At 35.0% G+C, this 19,099-nt stretch overlaps 1 protein-coding gene across 1 annotated transcript; it reads left to right on the top strand.

Annotated features, from left to right (window-relative positions):
* Window positions 1–14,550: 14,550 nt before the first annotated feature.
* On the top strand, window positions 14,551–17,274 carry LOC108998534 (F-box protein PP2-A13-like). The gene is made up of 3 exons (XM_018975101.2): window positions 14,551–14,991; window positions 15,332–15,450; window positions 16,649–17,274. The coding sequence occupies exons 1-3, from the start codon at window positions 14,668–14,670 to the stop codon at window positions 17,076–17,078; spliced, it is 873 nt and encodes a 290-aa protein (XP_018830646.1). The 5' UTR covers window positions 14,551–14,667; the 3' UTR covers window positions 17,079–17,274.
* Window positions 17,275–19,099: the final 1,825 nt, after the last annotated feature.

The following is a 19,099-nucleotide window of genomic DNA, read 5'->3' as shown; positions in this document are numbered from 1 at the left end:
ATTGATTGTGATATGGATCCTAGACATAGTGGAGATGATTGTCCACAAGGGGATGTGGTGTATGTCAATGCTACAACTCCTACACCGATGGGTACTTCCACCCCTAGAGCCACATCTAGTGCAGCTACATCTAGAGCAGCTACATTTTGTGCGAGTAGTCGACTCCCACTCCCAGTTGATATAAAGGATGAGGATATGTTCAACGAAGAGGAGGAGATGCCCATTGAGCAAGATCAACCACCACGATCTTCTAAAAAGAGGTCGTGGACATGAGAGTATTTCACCAAAATTCCTGGTGAAATTGCGAACCCAGTAGCAAGATGCCATTATTGTGGATCACTTTGTGGATGCCATTCGAAGAAGTAAGGTACCAGTGTGTTAATAGCACATCTAAATGGTTGCCAACGATATAAGATAGCGAAGGGATTGCAAGCCACTGATCAGACCAACCTCAGTTACCAAACTTCTACAGCCACTGATGGTACACAGACTAAGAAATTGGTCATCTCTCAATACAGTGAGAAGATGTTGAGGGACATGCTTGCAGAGATGATAATTACTGATGAGATGCCATTTACCACAGTCGAGAAAAGAGGCTTTCGAAAGTTTCTAAATTTTGTTGAGTCACGATTTCCCATTCCATCACGGTATGCAGTGATGCGAGATTGTATGAAGAGGCATGCGAAAGACAAGGAGGTGATGAGGAAGATATTTATTACCACTGGCCAGAGAGTGTCTTTTACGACTGACACGTGGACTTCCATACAGAACGTCTGCTACATGTGTATCACAGCACACTACATTGACAGTGAGTGGATTTTGCATAAAAAAATTATTGGTTTTAAAGAAATTGTGGATCATAAAGGTGCATCCATTGGGGCGAAGATGGATGATTGTTTAAAGGACTGGAGAATTCGAAAAGTGCTGTGTATTACAGTTGACAATTTCAGTGCGAATGAAATAGCAATTGATTGGTTTAAGTGGAACACGACAGTGAGAGATGATGTCATTCGGGCCCACGAGTTTATTCACGTTCGATGTTGTGCTCATATCATTAACCTCATAGTTGTTGAGGGATTAAAAAAGGTTCATGATTCCATAACCCGAGTCCGCAACACTGTACGATATGTGAGGGGTTCCCCTCAAAGGCTTGCCAAGTTTAAGGCAATAGTAGAAGATCTGAAGATTGAATGTTCTAGTATGCTATGCTTGGACGTTCCGACTCGATGGAATTCTACATACATGATGTTGGATGTGGCACAGAAGTACCAAAAAGCATTCGAGCGGATGGAGGTCGAGGATTGGGACCTGGGGTATGCTTTGTTGGAGCCAGCAGGACAGGGGCTCGGTGCGCCGGACGCACATGATTGGACCAGTGTGAGTTATTTTCTTGAATTTTTAAGAACTTTTTATGAGATAACCATGCGGCTATCTTGATCCAAATATACGACTGCGAACTCATTTTTCAGCGAGCTCTCGGAGCTTCACTTCCAGTTGAAAAATAGTTATACTGACTCTGCTGGATTGTTATCTGCTATGGCTACGAGGATGAAGATCAAATATGATAAATATTAGGGGAATATTGAGAAGATAAATAGATTGCTATTTGTGGCTGTGATCCTTGACCCCCGAGTTAAGTTGGACGTTCTAGAATTTTGGATAAATTTCGTCCTTGGGGCAGTGAAGGCTGCAGAGTTTATTAGATTGCTAAAAAGTGATGTTGATGACTTATATCATCACTACAGTACTAGTGCTCAGCCTTCATCCGTAGTTGGTAGCTCCTCACATTCGAGGCTGACAAGATCGACAGTTTCCTCAGGTGATACTGACCCATCTGTAGGGGTTAGAGGCAATCGTATTATACGGCAGTATCATCAACTCATGTCAACAAGGAATATTTTATGGAAGTTGTCGAGGCACCTAGTGATGTATTTCAGTTATTAACTTGGTGGAAAGTTAATTCCACCAAGTATCCAGTCATTTTCCGTGTGGCCCGAGATGTGCTAGCCATTCCTGTCACTACGGTTGCCTCAGAGTCGGCATTTAGCACTGGAGGTCGCGTGTTTGATGCTTATCGAAGTTTATTGTCACCGTCAACTGTGGAGGCCCTCGTTTGCACACAGAATTAGATAAGTGAAATGCCCATTGGACTAGATACCGTTGGCGTTGATGCCGAGAGCTATAGGCTTGAATCGGGTAAGTTTATATGCTTTTAAATGATGATTTAATTATTTTTAATGTTTCTAACTTCTACTTTTTATGATTTTATAGATCTAATTGTGAACACTAACATAATTACCGATAATTGAGAGTCTGGAACGGACGCTAATTAAGAGTTGGGATGGAGTTGAGAGAGCCTCCTTTCTTGGTAAGAATAAAATTATTCTTTTACCGTATTCAATTTTTTATTATTAATTTTTTTTCATCTATTGATTGCTACTTTCTATCTTCATTTCAGGCTTGACCAATAGAACAAAAAGTATTTGAGTGAAATCCGTGCTTAATTTTTATGTAGTTATATTTCAAGACTGAGTCATATTATTATTATTTTATAAACGAGACTGTTATAACTTATGGCTACATCATACATATTATTTACTTTTTAAACTATTTATATAGTTATATTTATGTAGTTATATCCCGAGCAAAGACGTGGGATAAGTACTCTTTATTCTATAATTTCTATTAGTACTTATCCATCCTCTCTCAAACATTTATAATTTATTATCCAACTGAAATTAATCGAATTATACAAATTCGTACCATCATTCTTTTCTATAAAATTTTAAATTTGTGTAATTTTCAACTCATGAGTCATGAGCACTTTTAATGCTAAATTTCAGGCAGACATAAAACAAATTAAAGCATAATCAAAATTCAGTAACAAAATCAGAACGAATATTTAAATTATTGAAAACTCTTGAATAAACCAAATATTTGTAGATGGTTCACTTTTAAAAAAAATATATATGTTGCTCACTATCTGAAACGAAATTGAACAATAAAATTTAAATAATAATAATAAAAAGAACAGAAAACAACAATTAGAAATTTATTTATTTATTGAGTTCGGAAATTTAATTCGGAGTCGGAGCTCAGACCTCCGATCGGAATCGGACTCCGACTAAGTTCGGAGTCGGAGTCAGAGGGGAAATTTGGCTCAGACTTTTGTCGGAGTCGGAAGTCGAAAATGACAACTTCGACTCCGTCGGAGTCGGAGCCCACCCCTAGTAATTACCACCCTTGACAGAAAAAAAAAAAAAAAAAAAAAAAAAATTGATGTCATGACCTGATCAACCAATATAAAAGAGAAGTGAACTAAATCACTCTACGGTATGGTCAATAGTTTGTGAGAAGCCACAAATGGAATTCCTCAATTCCAACATTACCCAACATATATACACTTTACCTCATCATCATTTTTCTCTATGTTACGCAGATAATCAGCCAGTTTTGAGAGGCCACTGTTCCATGTATTTTTACCATTTCCACCACTCATACTGCCATATCGTGTGTGACTCCGCAAGCCACCTTTGCCCCAGGAAAGCCTTTCTCTACCGCTAACAAGTTCAGCTGTCGCACGACTCGCACCCGTAGATTATGTATTCACTTCAGAATCATTTTCATCACCACCTCCACTAGCTCCTGCAGCTGTTGGAGAAGGCTGAGAAAATCGAGGTCCTTTCCATCTTTTTGCTTCTTCTTTTTCTGACTTCTGTGAGCTCATCAGCAGAAGATGAATCTTTGCTTCCATCATTACCATTTGCATCCTCATTCTCATCGGATCCTTCATTCTCAGTAGCATTTTGATAGTTTTTGCTTCCTCTCAAATGAGCATTTCGATAGCCCCGTGATTTCCTGACAAATGCAGCTTCTGTGGCTTTAGCTTCTTACCCAAAGCTTCTGCTAGCTTGCCGTTAGAAGTTTGGGCTATGGAAGCTCGTATCTATCCAAAAAAAGGAACTCATTGCGATCAATCTTACTTCTTCTCTTGGCCACGTCCACTTAATTTGTTCCATCTTCCCATGGCCAATACTAATTGTAGGTGCACCAAACGGGTCACTACTAGCTCCACGGAATGTGTGCCATAATGCAACACTAATCTCAGCCAATCCTGTCACCATAAAAACCTTCTGTAAGGCCGAACCATTAGCCTCTCTAGCAAAACTTGATGATATTTGGGAATAAAGCTAACCTTCATTTTCTTCCCCAGAATCTCTTAGATATTCAGCATTTTACCATTTATATGTAAGTGGGTTCTTGCTAGAAGGCCCTGAAAAGATAAAATAAAAGGTATATACGTACATCTGCAATCACAGTCATGAAGACTCCACTTTCCTTCAGAAAATAGTATTGTATGCACTTGTAAAAAAATAATATTGTATGTAAACCTCCATAACAAATAGATTTTAGGCATTGTTAATTTAAGATTAACGAAGTTACAAAGAGACTCATAAACTTAACCAAGATTTAGGAAGATTTAGGGAGCGATGATCATTAAGATAAAAAAAAGTTGAAATCTCAGAAAAGAATTTGCCATTGGTCCATTCACCCGAATCACCGCATTCCTTATCAAGACCAGCTGGGCATGTTGGTGGAATTTGCAATATGCATGCGATATAAACCAAATCCAAAATAAGAGAAGAATGTGATCTAAAAAGTTATAACCACATAATGTAAGGAATCTAAAAAGCAAAGAGAGCTCTTTCACCACCACAAAGGAAATCACATTCAAGAATAAGTAAAGAAGTCTTCAGAGCCATCATTTTCTAGTCTCATGCAAACTTCTCTGCAATGTAAGGAACATAAAACCACTCATCATCAGCCAAGAAACACAGGTACATGAGACTACTACCCAAAGTCAAATTAACAAAGAACCTTGCCTGCATTTCTAGACTTGCACAATAGACCAACTTTGGAAAATACCCACAACCAAACAAGAAAAAAGTCGACCAATTTTAGAGAATACCCATAACCAACAATAGACCAATTTCAGAAAATATTCATAACGAAACCAGCAGATTAAAGAAAAGACCGTCACAAAAAATGACCCATCAAGTACAAAACCTATCAGTGACAAGACAATAGAAGACTCATGACCTCCATGGCAACAAATTCACAAAATTAAGAATCCTCCTAACGGAACAAAAAAACCTACTGTAAACAGAAAAAGCAATAAACGAAAGAGCTAGGGAAAGACTTACAGATTGAAACTGGCCTTGCTGCAATTGCAATACGTATACGAACATAACAAAGAAAGTACCTCACAATCACAAAACACTATCCTCCTAGGAACGAGGAGTCACCACAGTCTGTCAAATAGGAGCAAAAACGTAAAGATGCGAATAAAAGAAAGCCAATCACAAGGACAAAACTGGAAAATGAGAAACAAAGAATGAAAAAATTGGAAAGCAAAATATTAGAACAAAAAATACTATTGCTTTTCGGATTGACGCATTTATATATAAAAGATTTGCTTGAATTATTTATTTTAAAATAAAACCTCAATATTTCATTGGTAGAAGTAAAGAAGTACAAATTCTCTCTCTGACCAGATCATTTAGCATCTCTTCTATCTATACTATTTTTTCTTTAAAACTCAAAGCATTCCTAGCTAACATGTGTACTATAGTATTTTTCTCTCTAAAAACAAAAAGTAATTGCCAATCAGGCATCCCATGAGAAGAGAACTTAATGTCTTCAACTATAGATCCTACCATAGACAGCTCCTCAGCTTCCCTTTGGACTGCCATGATCACAAATTTTGCATCCCCTTCAAAAATTGCCTTACAAATGTTAAGATCACTAAAAGTAGTCATCCTCAAAGCATAACTCTCTGCCACCATAGGGTTTTCAACATGGTTCTTTTGATCACAAACACAATTAGAGCTTCCCCTTCCTTATCCCTTAAAGTGATTCACACTCCCATTCTTCTACCCTTCACATCCAATAAATCATCTAAATTTATTTTCACTAAGCCAGGAGCTGGTTTTTCCCATTTCAATAAACCCCATCCACCCACTTGGCCTTGCTTTGCATGTTTCTGAAGAGTTTGAGCAGCCTTGTAATCAAATAAAGATTCACTTGCCTGCAGTAGGACTTTGGGACAAACTGCCTTCATTTCAAACACAAACAAATATCTTCTTATCCACTGTCATCTGAACATCACTTACTCAACTTGTTTATCATCTTTTCCCATAGTAGCATGAAGTCAGCTTCTTCTCTATTCCATTTTTGAACCCCACATCTTGTTTCTGCCCAGATATCATTAACTGCTGGACACTCCCAAATAACATGCATAATAGTTTCAGATTCTGCAGAACAGATTGGGCAGGATTTTTCTGTCACTATTTTTCTTCTGAACAAATTCTCCTTAGTTGGCAGTAAGTTGTTTCCAGCCTTCCATAGGAATATTTTTACTGTACTAGGCACTATAAGATTCCAAATATTGCTCCACCTTTCATCCATAAACCCTTCCCTTGAACTTTTTTTACATTAATTGCTGTAGTACGTAGCTATATATGTACTTCATGGTTGGTCCGAGTATTTTTTGATTCATGGGCTAGTTCTTATCTAGAAAACCCACACATGAAATCGTGTCTCACAGAGCACGGCGGGGTACGTATAATCGGGTTCCTATCTTAATTAGTACGCCAAAATAGTACTTGTTGTATTAAAAAAATTTAAAATATTAATTGGATGCTCAACAAGACATTAAAATACTTTGTTGAATTTAAAATTCACTTTATACTTTTAAATTAGTAGATAGTTTGCACTTTACACTTCAAACAAGCAAAACTAGTGACACTTTGCACATTCAACTGTATATAAAAAGCTTATACTTTACAGACACGTTCAAGAAAATAGGTGACGTACGTAACACAATTTCGATAGTTAAAATCTTAATGAATTAAGTGTGTAAAAACATCAATTATTTAGTTTAATGGTTTTAAAAAAATTCAACGTGTCAATTTTAATGATTTGAGGTGCAAAGTTATACAAATTAAGTTCTGGTAATTATAATTATTTGAAGACGTAAACTGAATTAATTTATCCCTTTTGTTTATTTACATAAGGTCTCCTAGTTTATGTAGTTTTTTTTTTTAATCTTAGCACGTCCTCTTAGTGCGGCCTAAAAGAGAATTAGCTAGCTCTTGAATTATATGATAGCATGTAATGCTCCGACCTCGAGAGTCCGGAGAGTTAACTCATGTTACCTGATAATCAACTCCAACATTGCTAATATACTTCTAAAAGTTCTAAATCAAACGTAAACATTTCAAATTTAATTAACTACACAAACTCATATATCAAATCGTCAATATACTAACTCCAAAAAAATATCAACTTCTCTACATGCATGTCACTTAAACTCACATTTCAACAATATAATTAACAAAAAATTACCATTACTCATCGTAAACTTTATATTCTTAATCCACTATTCTTAAATCATCTCACTCAATGTTTAATAGTCTTGATCCTCAGCTGAAAAATCTAAAATCATCTGAAAATATTGTGAAGATAAAGAGGGTGAGTTATCAACAATTCAGTAAGCAGAGAACATATAATAGTATGCAAACATGAGCATTTACATATTTCAGAATGCAAAACAAAACACTTTCTATTTTCAGAATGCAGAGTCAGAACATGTTATCAAAAATATCAGAGCGAAAGTTCAAAAATATTCTTATTCAAAATTTCATTGGCACAGCATAACTGAAACATCATATCAGAACATAATTCCATGTTTAACTTCCGTGGTAGGGTTGTGCAAACCCCAGCGGCCAACCGAGCAAAAACAGAATGCGAATCTTCTTCTTATCATTCTCGGAGCCCCGAGTGTGCACATAGGAAAAATCATGCAGAAAATCACTTTGTTTCCAAAGTGGGTGCACCAGAAACAGAAAAGTTGGTACCAACTTGAACAGAAGCCACAGTTTTACACCCGTGGTAAGGTCAAAACAGAACAGAAATAGAAGGTCATGCCAGAGGTTTCAGAAATCACATCATATCATATCAAAGTACATAACATTTTTAAACCAGAACAGAATCAGATCACAAAAATATAATTTATGTAAAATTTCATATTCGCTCTCTTTTGCATAATTCGGAAACAAAATATCAAAATAAGCTCATGTCTACACCAGTCATGAAAAAAATATTTTCTTCTTATACAGAATTTCATGAGCAATGCAAAACAAATAACTGAGGTCGTTTCTAAAATTTCTTTTCATAACAAAACATGCATATTTTCCAAAATAAGCTCAGATCATTTTATTTTATGCAAAATCTAATATAGGAACCCCGCTTATCTAAACTTCTTAACATTTCAGGATTTTCCTAAAAAATGTCAAGTCAACTATAAATCGTCACATATAAAAATAATCACGTAATTTTCGTAAGTTTCCAATCAATTACGTATTTCGATATTTAAGCCTAAGTTTCTAAAATAACCTATTTTAATTCCTCAAAACCTAAAACCTTCATAATCCCAAAATATATCAACACTTTCTAAAATCATCAATATCTACCATAACCAACATCAAACTCAAAACACCAATATTTAAATAGGAAACAACCAACAAATCTTACAGCATAAACTAATTACACAAACAACTCCATCATCTAATCCAACCGACCCCCTTACTCATCGGACTCAGTCCGGCACAACCAACCAATTTACAGTAAATATGAGTTAGCGCAAAAATACATTTAAATCTCAAAATTCTTTGAAAAAATACTTACAACGCTATAATATATTTTTCGAAGAATCACGGAGATGCTGGAAGTGGTAGCACAACAATGTAACAGTAAGAAAATGCACAAAGTCGTGGGTCTCAAAATGCTAGATTTTGAACGGAGATAAACGAAGACTTGAGATTATTAGGGAAATGCTAAGAGATGTTAGTGAAGCTAATGGCGGTGGTGGTTGGCCGTGGGTAGCGGCGGTTGAAATCCAAAAAGCTTAAATCGAAAATGGAGATGGATGGGCTTCACCGGTGGCAGATCAAGGCTGAGGATGGGTGGGTTAGGCAGCTGAGGGGTCGCCGGTGAAGTGGTGAACAGGTGGTGGGCAATGGTGGCGTGACAGCGGCGCACGAGCTTAAGGGTGTTGCGGCTTGGAGCTGCGTGTGGAGGCTGACGGCGGTGAGGGAGGAGCTGAAAATTGAGGGGTGAGGTCGCCAGCTGGAGGGGAAGAGAATGGGAGGGCCGGGGCGGTGACAGACACGGACGAAACAAACGGACGGGAGAGAGGGGAGGGGGTGTCGCGCGCGGGAGGAAAGCATAGGAAAAAATAGGAGAAAAAAGAAGAAAAAAAAAAAAGGGAAAAAGAAAAAGTGAAGAAAAAAAATGAGGTCTAATTCTCACAATTTGGATCATAAAAATGATTTAACCAAAAGAATTTTAAAACAGTAAGTTGAATAAAATAATTTAAACGTAATGAGTAGTTAAAATAAAATAATAATAATATTTTAACAATACAATAATTTTAAAGTCTCACATTAAACTAATTTAAAGTAAAGAGCAGTTTAAATGCAAAACAATAATTAATACCAAGAAAGTATATCAAAGTAAATTTCACAACTTAAAAAATTATAAAATAAATCTAACAAGAAATCTGATAAATTTAAAACAAGAGAATCAATATTTAAATTAATTAAAAAAATCATTCAACAAAAAAAATACACTAAAATATGAGGTATCACATAGCATGACTTTGAACATATGAACCTTTAATATTTGAGGTGATAAATTTACGAAGAATTTGAAATCGAAATTTTGGTAAAGTTTATTGACAAATTATGCTAGCTAGAGAATAAAAGAAAAAATGATCATAACCATTATTATACATTTCATAGCGATTGAATATTAGGATAGATAAATTATATTTGTAATTTTAGGATGTGCACAAGTCTCGCGTGCAAATTCTTAAGACTGTATTTAACATTACTTATAAATATATATGATCTATTTATAATATGTGTGACATTCACATGATGATCTCACGTACGTCCATTTATATAAATTATGCATTTTAGAATGCTTAACAAAACAGTAAGTTTTTCGAAAGAATTATTTGCACTATCTTCAATCTAGACCGCAACGAATTTTTCAACGCAACTAAATATACTTGATCAATTATATAAATTATGCATTTTGAAATGTGTAACAAATTAAACAATGAGTTTTTTGAAAGAAGTATATATTTGCGTCACTATATATCTTCATGAATCTAGACTATGAAGAATTTTTCGTCCTAACTAAATACGGAGATCAATAATTCCGATCATTCTTATCCTTAAATCTCACGAAAGTTCAGAACATGTGTCTTGCAAACTTTCTAAACGAAAATGAGTTGAGAAATGTAAATTAAACATTTCATTCACGTTTTAGCAATTAATTTATTAATTTTTTGGTGGAGCAGTTTTCAGTACCTTCGGGTGACAGAAGTCAAAAAATCCACTTGATTTCGAAACTTTTGAGACTTGAAAGTCTTTCCGTGCATCATTGCGTGGGGGACTTCGAAACCTAGACGACGTAGTACATGGTTCATGCATCATAATTCATTGCATGTTTCATTTTCAACGGTACTGATCTCGTGACAGGTTGAAGATCATTACTTAAAGTTACCGACAAGCGCGACGCGCGTATATCTTTCCTCTTATTAAAAGTAATTTCCGAGATTAAAAAAAAAAAGTAAGTTAAAAAGAACTCGTTTTGCAATAATTTTTTTTTATTATTTTGCAATTTAAATTATCAAAATAAACAAATTACACTCTTAAATGCTAAAAAATTAAACGTTACGCACTCGTTTAATTTGAATGGATGATGTGAATTGTCAATTTTTAATAATTCAAACAGTACGGGTCGGACCTGGTTCGTGCATTTCCTGTAGCCTAGACGGATCGGGTCGGTTCGGGTTGGACTCGAAAAGTAGTGGTCGGGTTGCAGGTCTACTTTAAGATAAAAAGTACAAAAATTCTAATAATGATGCAAAGTGTATATAATATTTATTTTTATACTAAAAAAAAAAAAGACAAGAGAATATGATGTTAATAGTATAATAGCAAAAAACCAAAGTTTTCTTTATATTATCGTTTGTTTTCGTAGATGAGTTGAGATAAAAATTGAAAATTGAATAAAATATTATTAGAATATATTTTTTTAACATTATTAGTGTTTTGAGATTTGAAAAAGTTAAATTGTTTATTTTATTTTATGTAAAAATTTAAAAAAATTATAATGTTTAGATGAGATAAGATGAAATATGTTGTGAAAACAAACGATAACATTGTTTGGATCATTGTTGAGGCATTCACATGAAAAAAAACAACCAAAGTTGAGGCATTCACGTTGGATCATTGTTTTGAATATTTACAAGGACAACATTAAATATTATAAGTTATATATTAAGCATCAAAATTTTGAGCAAGTTTCTAATTAGGATATTGATAGAGGGTTAGACGGTTAGCAACCCAAATCTCTTGAAGATATGAGACTTTGTTATTTTACTACGTTTATAAATCAAAACAAGGAAAAACTTTGAGTTGAAAAGCATGCAATCCTTAGTTAAAGAAAAATTATATTTCTTATCATTTCTTTTATCATATTCTCAACATTTCTTGATGTGATATTAAAGTATTGGCTCACACGCGCGTAGTCCTCTCGGGAGAGTCCCACATGATCCGGTCCATTATCCCACTCCCCCGCATAGGGCTAGATAAGCAATATGCCCGCTTCATGTAGGCGAGAGGGTAAATTGTTCATTTGCTTTTATATGCATGAGTAGGGATTGGACGAGAGAGTAAATTGTCCACCCGCCCACCCAGTTCATAATATAAAAAAACCCTAAATTTCAAAACAATTTGTGCAGCTCGTCGCCCAACACAAATTCTTTCTCACCTTCAAGCCCGTTGCCCAACACAAGTTCTTTATCATCATCATCATCTTCTTCTTCTTCTTCTTATTCTTTTATCTTCCTCCTCCTCCTCTCCTCTTCTTCACCTCATAGTCCGTCGCCAACACATTTTCTTCTTCGTCCTCTCTTCTTCTCCTCTTCTCCTCTTATTCATGTAGGCCCGTGGCCATACGTGGCCATGGATCTCTGAGTAGACCAACTACTAGCTAGTCATGACCATGGTTCTTTGCGCAGAACCATGGGTCACGGCTCAACCATGGTTCTCTATGCATTATTTGGCTTAATATGTTTTTTTGTTCGATACATGTGTTATTTTGTTGGATTGGCGTATTTAGGGTTTGATTTATAGATTTGCAAGTTGGATCTGCTGATTTGTTGGTTGGATCTATTGATTTAGTGGTTGAGAATAAGTTTGGTTTTTATTTGGTGAGTTCCAAACGACTTGGTGACTAGATAGGGGTACCTGCATATGCAGGACTGTGTCTGCAAGCAAGTTTGGTAAGTGTTCTCCCGGCCAGGCGGGAGTAGGAAGAGGATTGGGTAGCTACCCTCCCACTACCCGCCTGCACGAGGTGCGTAGCAACCCCACTCATTCATTAAATATAACATTATGAAATGGTGAAAATATGATTATAAAAAGAATTACTCTTGATTAAATAATTAAGTTGAGGCATGTAGAAGCCCTGTGACCTTTTGTTGTATGCATTCAATTTATATTCCATAAACGGCATGTCAGTCTTGAGATAACTCATTTAATTAAGAAAGATTTTACTTATCATCATCTACATCACACACCAACATGTGATTATTTATCATTTCTGTTATTTTATTTAAACAAGCACATATTGATGTGTAAATATGTATATTTAAATAGAATAATAAAAATGACAAATCACATGTTGGTATGTGGTGTGGGATGATAAGTAGCATTTCTCTTTAATTAATAGCAATGCATGCAGATTGTCCAATCATAAGTGAGCGCATTTGTCACGGTGAAGTTGTTCCACTATTCTCCAAAGCTCAAAGTGTGTGATATTAGAGCATTCTCATCCACTTCTCTCTCTAAATCTCTAAATTTTAGGGAATAAATTTAACTTTATGACGAAAGTGCCTCTCCATCTGATTCCCTATTTTAAGGAAAAATTTTAGGATGTGAATAGTGGCTCCCTACATTTGGGGAGCTACTGTTCATCCCTGAGTCAAATTTTTATATATATTTTGTTCTAACAAATAAAATAAATTCTCCTTCAAATCATCTACACTTTCTCTCATACTCATATTTGTTATAGTTGAAGTTTGAAGAAAACAATGTCACCATTGAGATGATCCTTTTTTTTTTTTAAATAAATTGACCATTTGTGAAAAGCACATTTTAAAAAAAAAAAAATCTCCTTCAAATCATTTACACTTTCTCTCATACTCATATGATTTTTTTTAAAAATATTATTATTACAAAAGCACTGATTTTAAAAATATTATCATTTAGAGATATGAGTAGTTTAAAAAAAACCATTACAAATGAAAAATCGAAAATATGGGTACAACAAATAATGAAATAATTACGAAAAATGTGAAAAAAAAATAAGTCAAGAAGTCTTCTTCCTATCATTTCCGGAAAGACAATAAAAAAATGAGTAATTAAAGATGTACAAATAAAGGAGTAGAAAAAATAATAAACAAAGAATAGAAAAAAAAAATAGGGAGTGAAATATAGGAGGTATTTGAAAAATGAGTAAAGTTTAAGAAAAATTTTATTAAGTGTAATTTTTAACTAAATTATAGAAAAAAATTATAAGAAAGCCAATAAGAATGCTTTTAGGCAGTATTAATAATTTAATATTATTGCATGCCCAACTTATGAAGCAAGACTGCAATTTTCTCCTTGTTTGTTTTTTTCTTTCTTTTATTTTCTTTTGTTTTTGCTTCTCTATACAATAAACCAAATGATTGATAGTTGAAAAAAATTAGTAAACATAAATATTAATTTTAACAAGTTTGACATGGCTTGAGGAAGCCACCAATTGAAGACCCTCTCAAACCTTTGTTTGTTTTTGTGTTTTTTCCCCCCGAATAGTCAACTATATATAATTTCAAACGAGGAAAATTGGGTTTTTCGTGCAAAAGTAAACCTAGTCCCACCAAAATGAAGAATATCAATGCTCCATGAAAGCAACGAACTTGTTCCATTCTTCTCTTAATTATTGCTCGGATACCATTTTTTCGCATAGGATTGATATAGCTATAAATGAATTACATAAAAATAATTATATAAAAATAATTTTATAAATTAATTTAAGTTTACATTATCTATTAGATTTATTTTATAATAAAAATAATTTTATAATTTAAAAAATTATATCAAACTGCGTCAAATTTTATGATTATTTTTATGTAAGTATGACCAGGTTATTTCTCTTTTCCACGTGCTCCTAAAACGTGATAATAAGGTATCATTATTCTTACGAAAAAGGAAAACATGTTCCATGCACACTCATGTACACCTCCCTCTTTAGAAGCCTACTTTATACCTTTTCCTATTTCCCGGGCCTCCCTCTCTCTCTGTGTGTGTCTCTATTAAGATCAATTGCCAAAGATCTCTGCCTCCTTAATTAATTATCCATGAAAAAATGGCAGCACCATCACCTCTCTCTCCCCTCGTGTCTCTTCTAATTTATCATCTCCTTCTCTACCGTTAAAACCCATACGCTTTGGGCTACTTTCTGTTGAAATATTTGTTCTTGTTTATGGGGGCTAGTTTCTCCGGTTTTGTAGCAGATCAGAGCAGTACTGAAGTTTCTTCTCCATCGAAACCCAGTCTAGGTGACTTGCCGGAGAATTGCATCTCATCGATTCTGATGTACTTGGATCCTCCGGAAATCTGTAAGTTAGCCCGATTGAACAGGGCTTTCCGCAGCGCTTCTCGGGCTGATTTTGTGTGGGAGTCGAAGTTGCCTTCAAATTATAAGTTTCTTGTCAACAAAGTTCTTCACGAAGACACTGAGAATTTGGCGAAGAAAGATATTTATGCTAGATTATGTAGACACAATCACTTTGATCATGGCACTAAGGTACATCTCTCTCTCTCTCTCTCTCTCTCTCAACACACTGCTTAGCAATGAAATAAACCTATTTCGTTAGAGATCAAGTGCGTTTCCCGTCAGCTAGTTACAATATCTTCATGAATTTAGTATCACAAATTTTAACTCCCTTTTTTGTCTGATGAACACGCGCGCGCACAAAAAAGAAAACATTTCTTCCATTAATCTAGCTACTCATGAAAAAGACTTTCCTTTCTACTTTACAGGAAGTATTATTGTAATAGCTTTTTCAGAGGCATTTTTCAAAAAGGAATGAGTTAATAACCATCTTTTTCGATCTATACTAATTTTTATTGTTTATTTTCTTTAGGAAGTTTGGTTGGACAAGAGCAGTGGTAAGGTTTTTATGTCAATTTCGTCGAAGACCTTGAGGATAACAGGGATAGATGATCGAAGATACTGGAACTACATTGCGACTGAAGAATCCAGGTAAGATATATATTCGATTTAATTTCGTCTGCAGGTTGTGTGTACTGGATATATATACAATGGCTACTGTGGATGTGACCCCTTCTTGCTGGTAGGAAGATCGATTTCGAAGTAGTAGTAGTACTCAAGCTTTTAGTACTTGATATCTGATTTTGGCATGTCTTGTACTTTAATTTGTTTCCAACCTCCGATCGCGATTTGTTGCGTTCAAGATGATGACAATGATGATCTAGAACTCATGTTCAGAAGTTCGATCTAAAAGCTTTAGCAAATTTCTGATCTTAAAAGACCTGCTCTTTTTCTCTTATATAGAGTTTAATTCCAAATGTTGAGATTGTATCCAGCTTTAAATTACGTACTGACATTTTTCATTCATATTTACTCTATATATATTAAAGCAACAATCCTCGAGAAAGCTTTTCTTAAATATCATAGATGCATTTTGAAAAAGGAACAAAAGTTAGTATTACATATTAACTACTAGAATTTCAATCACGTCTTTGAAAACTAGAGTACTGCTGCATTTACCATATATTCTATATGCATGTCATTGATGGGGAAAGAGAAAAAACATAGTTTTACTTCTCCAATTGTCACCACATAATTTACTTTTGTTACCTCCTGATCATGATCATGAAAACAATGTAATTACCACCATGCATGGTATAAGGATCAATTGCAGAGTGCGGATGCTAGCTATCTTGCACTCTAGAATGATAACTGATCATAGAGACTTGTTCAAGCTGGGCAGCTTTCAAGTTTTTACAAACATATTGCCAATTAAGAAGATTTAACTTGTCTTGTAGACAAGGTATGCTTGATTTCCCTTTAAAATTCATTTTCTTGTTAGATGCGTTGTGTTGAGTATGACAACTGATCAACCATGCATATATAGAAATGGACCCCCAAAAAAAATTATTATCTGTAATTAATAATTAATATTAAAATACTAGTCCTGAGGTTTTCGCGCCGTGCTCTGCGATGAATGGACTAATAAGTACATCCTTCTTCCTTCGGGGATCGGAAAAATGTTCGATTTTTCGAACCTTTTTTGAAAATGATATCTAACTAGCTTAATTCTAACAGCTAGCTTTCATCTGAAGCTATGGATATTTTTCTATATTTTTATGATTTCTGAAAGAGTTACATGATCTGATCTGCCATGTTTATAATTCTTTGACGTACGTACTGCATGCAGATTTCAAACAATTGCATACCTTCACCAGATTTGGTGGGTAGAAGTGCTTGGAGAATTGGAGTTCGAATTTCAACCGGGGACATACAGCCTGTTCTTCCGGCTTCAACTAGGCAAAGCCTCGAAAGTACGGTTTGGTCGAAGGGTCTGTAACCTTGATCAAGTGCATGGTTGGGACATTAAACCTGTCCGGTTCCAGTTATCCGCATCACTATCGAACGGTACTCAGCATCATCATGCGCTTTCTGAATGTTTTTTGCGGGAACCAGGCAAATGGGTCTGTTACCATGTGGGTGAGTTTGTCATCGAGAACCCTAACACGCCCACAAAGATCAAGTTTTCGATGATCCAGATTGATTGTACACACACCAAAGGTGGTCTTTGCGTTGACTCCGTGTTGATATGTCCCAGTGGATTAGAAGAAACATTATAAAGCAATTTTAGTATATATATGTGGGTTTGTGAGAGTTTGGGCTTCGTTAACAGAATGTAAAGTATAAATTCATGTAATCATTAGTATATATGTGGGTTGGTGAGAGTGGGTTAGTTCTTTGTTTATAACTATTTTTTTTCTTTTCTCGTTCAGAATTATTTGCATTTGAAGCAAAGTAGAGGAGTGGATGCCTTTTTTTTCCTTATTGTTTTATACTGTTTAAAATGTTCATGGACCGTGGTGGTGGTGGTGGTCTTTGTCAGGTAGTTGAATCGATTGTTTTTGGTTTGAAAAAAATGCACATGCACATATGCATGATATATATAAGTTAATGGTGCAATGTGCAAGGCACATTTGCCCAATTGTGTGAAAAAATTCTGAAAATAACATATATAAACAGTAAATTAATAAAATATGTTAAAAATAGGATAATTAATATAGAGTACTATAAAGAAACCCAAGCACCAGCTACCTAAACAACAGTGTTTTGGTGGTAGGGAATGAAAACCCTATAATTTTCTTTCCTCTCTCTCTCTCTCTCTCCTCACACACTTCAAACCCGTTCTCTCTTTTCTTCCCTCACGCCCCTTCTTTCTCTTCCTCACATCGACACCACCTCACAACCTCTCTCTCTCTTCTCTCCCCTCCCTTCTCTACCTCGCGTAGCAGAAAACCTCACAGCCACCATAGATCGATAGAAGACAATGCCTCCAAAAACACACCCTCTTCCGAAGCTTAAGGTAGGAAAACCATAGATCTTGCGATCATGCTCCTTGGGGAGACGATCTTCATGGCTACGATTTCGACCAACGGCTCCATAAACTATTCCGAAGCTTAAGGTGGGAAAAATTAGTGGGTTGTTCTTAGTTGGGGGCTTGGTTTAGAGAATTTGTTGACTTCGAATGCTAGGGTAGTTTTGTTTGTAGATGATGGTTAGGTGTTTTTCTTTGGACCTACATTGGTTTCATGCATATGCATACTAAAACACTCCCTTTTGTCTTTTATGTGTTTGTGGGTTTGTGGGTTTTCTTGGCTCGGATGTATTTTGGCCAATTGAACAAATTATTGTTGATTTTTGCGATCTGATGAATTTTTGGATTATTTTGATGTGGTTTTTCCTTGTTTGATGATATTTATTTCTTCCGTAATAAATTGAGCAATGAGCATATTGCCAAAGAACATGATGTATGCTTATAATTTTTTACGTGTTTGATGATAAATATTTTTTCTGTCCGTTTTGTGATATTTACAAGCTGATGGGTTTTTGGGATTTTTTGATCTGGCGTTGATGTTTTAATTCTATATATGGATGTATGATTTTCAAGTAATCCGAGAACTTTATTTCAATCTGGTGTCGGTTTGGTTCGTATGATTTTCTATCGACCTAATTACATAGTCAATAAATCATCCAAAGGAGAAAAATAGGCACTTAATTACCGAAAGCTTAGCAGCAGAGGAACACATCGAGTGGTTTCACAGATCAGTAGATCAGGGAGAAAGATTTGAAAGCTGGAATGTGTGATTTACAGAAATTCACTAAGGCGGTGGAAGTCTTTAAACTTCCAGATCAAACTGAGTAAGCTGGCGGTGAAACAACTACAAGAGAACAAAACGGGAAAACTACTAAAACGGAAGGGTAAAGTTGGAAAAAAAAAGGAAGACGAAAATCACTGTTGCTTGTTACATTCATGCTTTTATATATAGAAAAAAAATATATATATATATATATTATCTTTATTGGTTATTTTGGCGTGGGTTGGTGAAATGAAATCCGATAAAATTCTTTTCCAAATTTTCAAACTATATATATATAAATAATTACTTTTAAAATATAATAATCGAAATATATACATATTTATATTCATAATTAAAATGTTTAAAACCCAACTCCAAATTAAAACACAACCTAAATCCCAGTATTTCTAGCCCCAACCACAAAATACAAACATTAATCTATAATATTCACAATTAATATAAGAATCGGATCTATAAGACCGAATTCGGTCAATCGCAAACTCTTT

This window comes from Juglans regia, chromosome 1 (assembly GCF_001411555.2).
Source record: "Juglans regia cultivar Chandler chromosome 1, Walnut 2.0, whole genome shotgun sequence".
In the NCBI taxonomy this organism is placed as follows: Eukaryota; Viridiplantae; Streptophyta; class Magnoliopsida; order Fagales; family Juglandaceae; genus Juglans; species Juglans regia.
Note: the sequence above shows the minus strand (reverse complement) of the source record. Positions and strands in the feature narration are given on the sequence as shown.

What these genes read in the sequence shown, in the direction of transcription:
- LOC108998534 (XM_018975101.2), top strand. Translation starts at nt 14,668, where the DNA reads ATGGGGGCTAGTTTCTCCGGTTTTGTAGCAGATCAGAGCAGTACTGAA. An exon ending in ACTTTGATCATGGCACTAAG is followed by an intron (nt 14,992 to 15,331) that starts GTACATCTCTCT and finishes TATTTTCTTTAG; the next exon opens with GAAGTTTGGTTGGACAAGAG. An exon ending in ATTGCGACTGAAGAATCCAG is followed by an intron (nt 15,451 to 16,648) that starts GTAAGATATATA and finishes TACTGCATGCAG; the next exon opens with ATTTCAAACAATTGCATACC.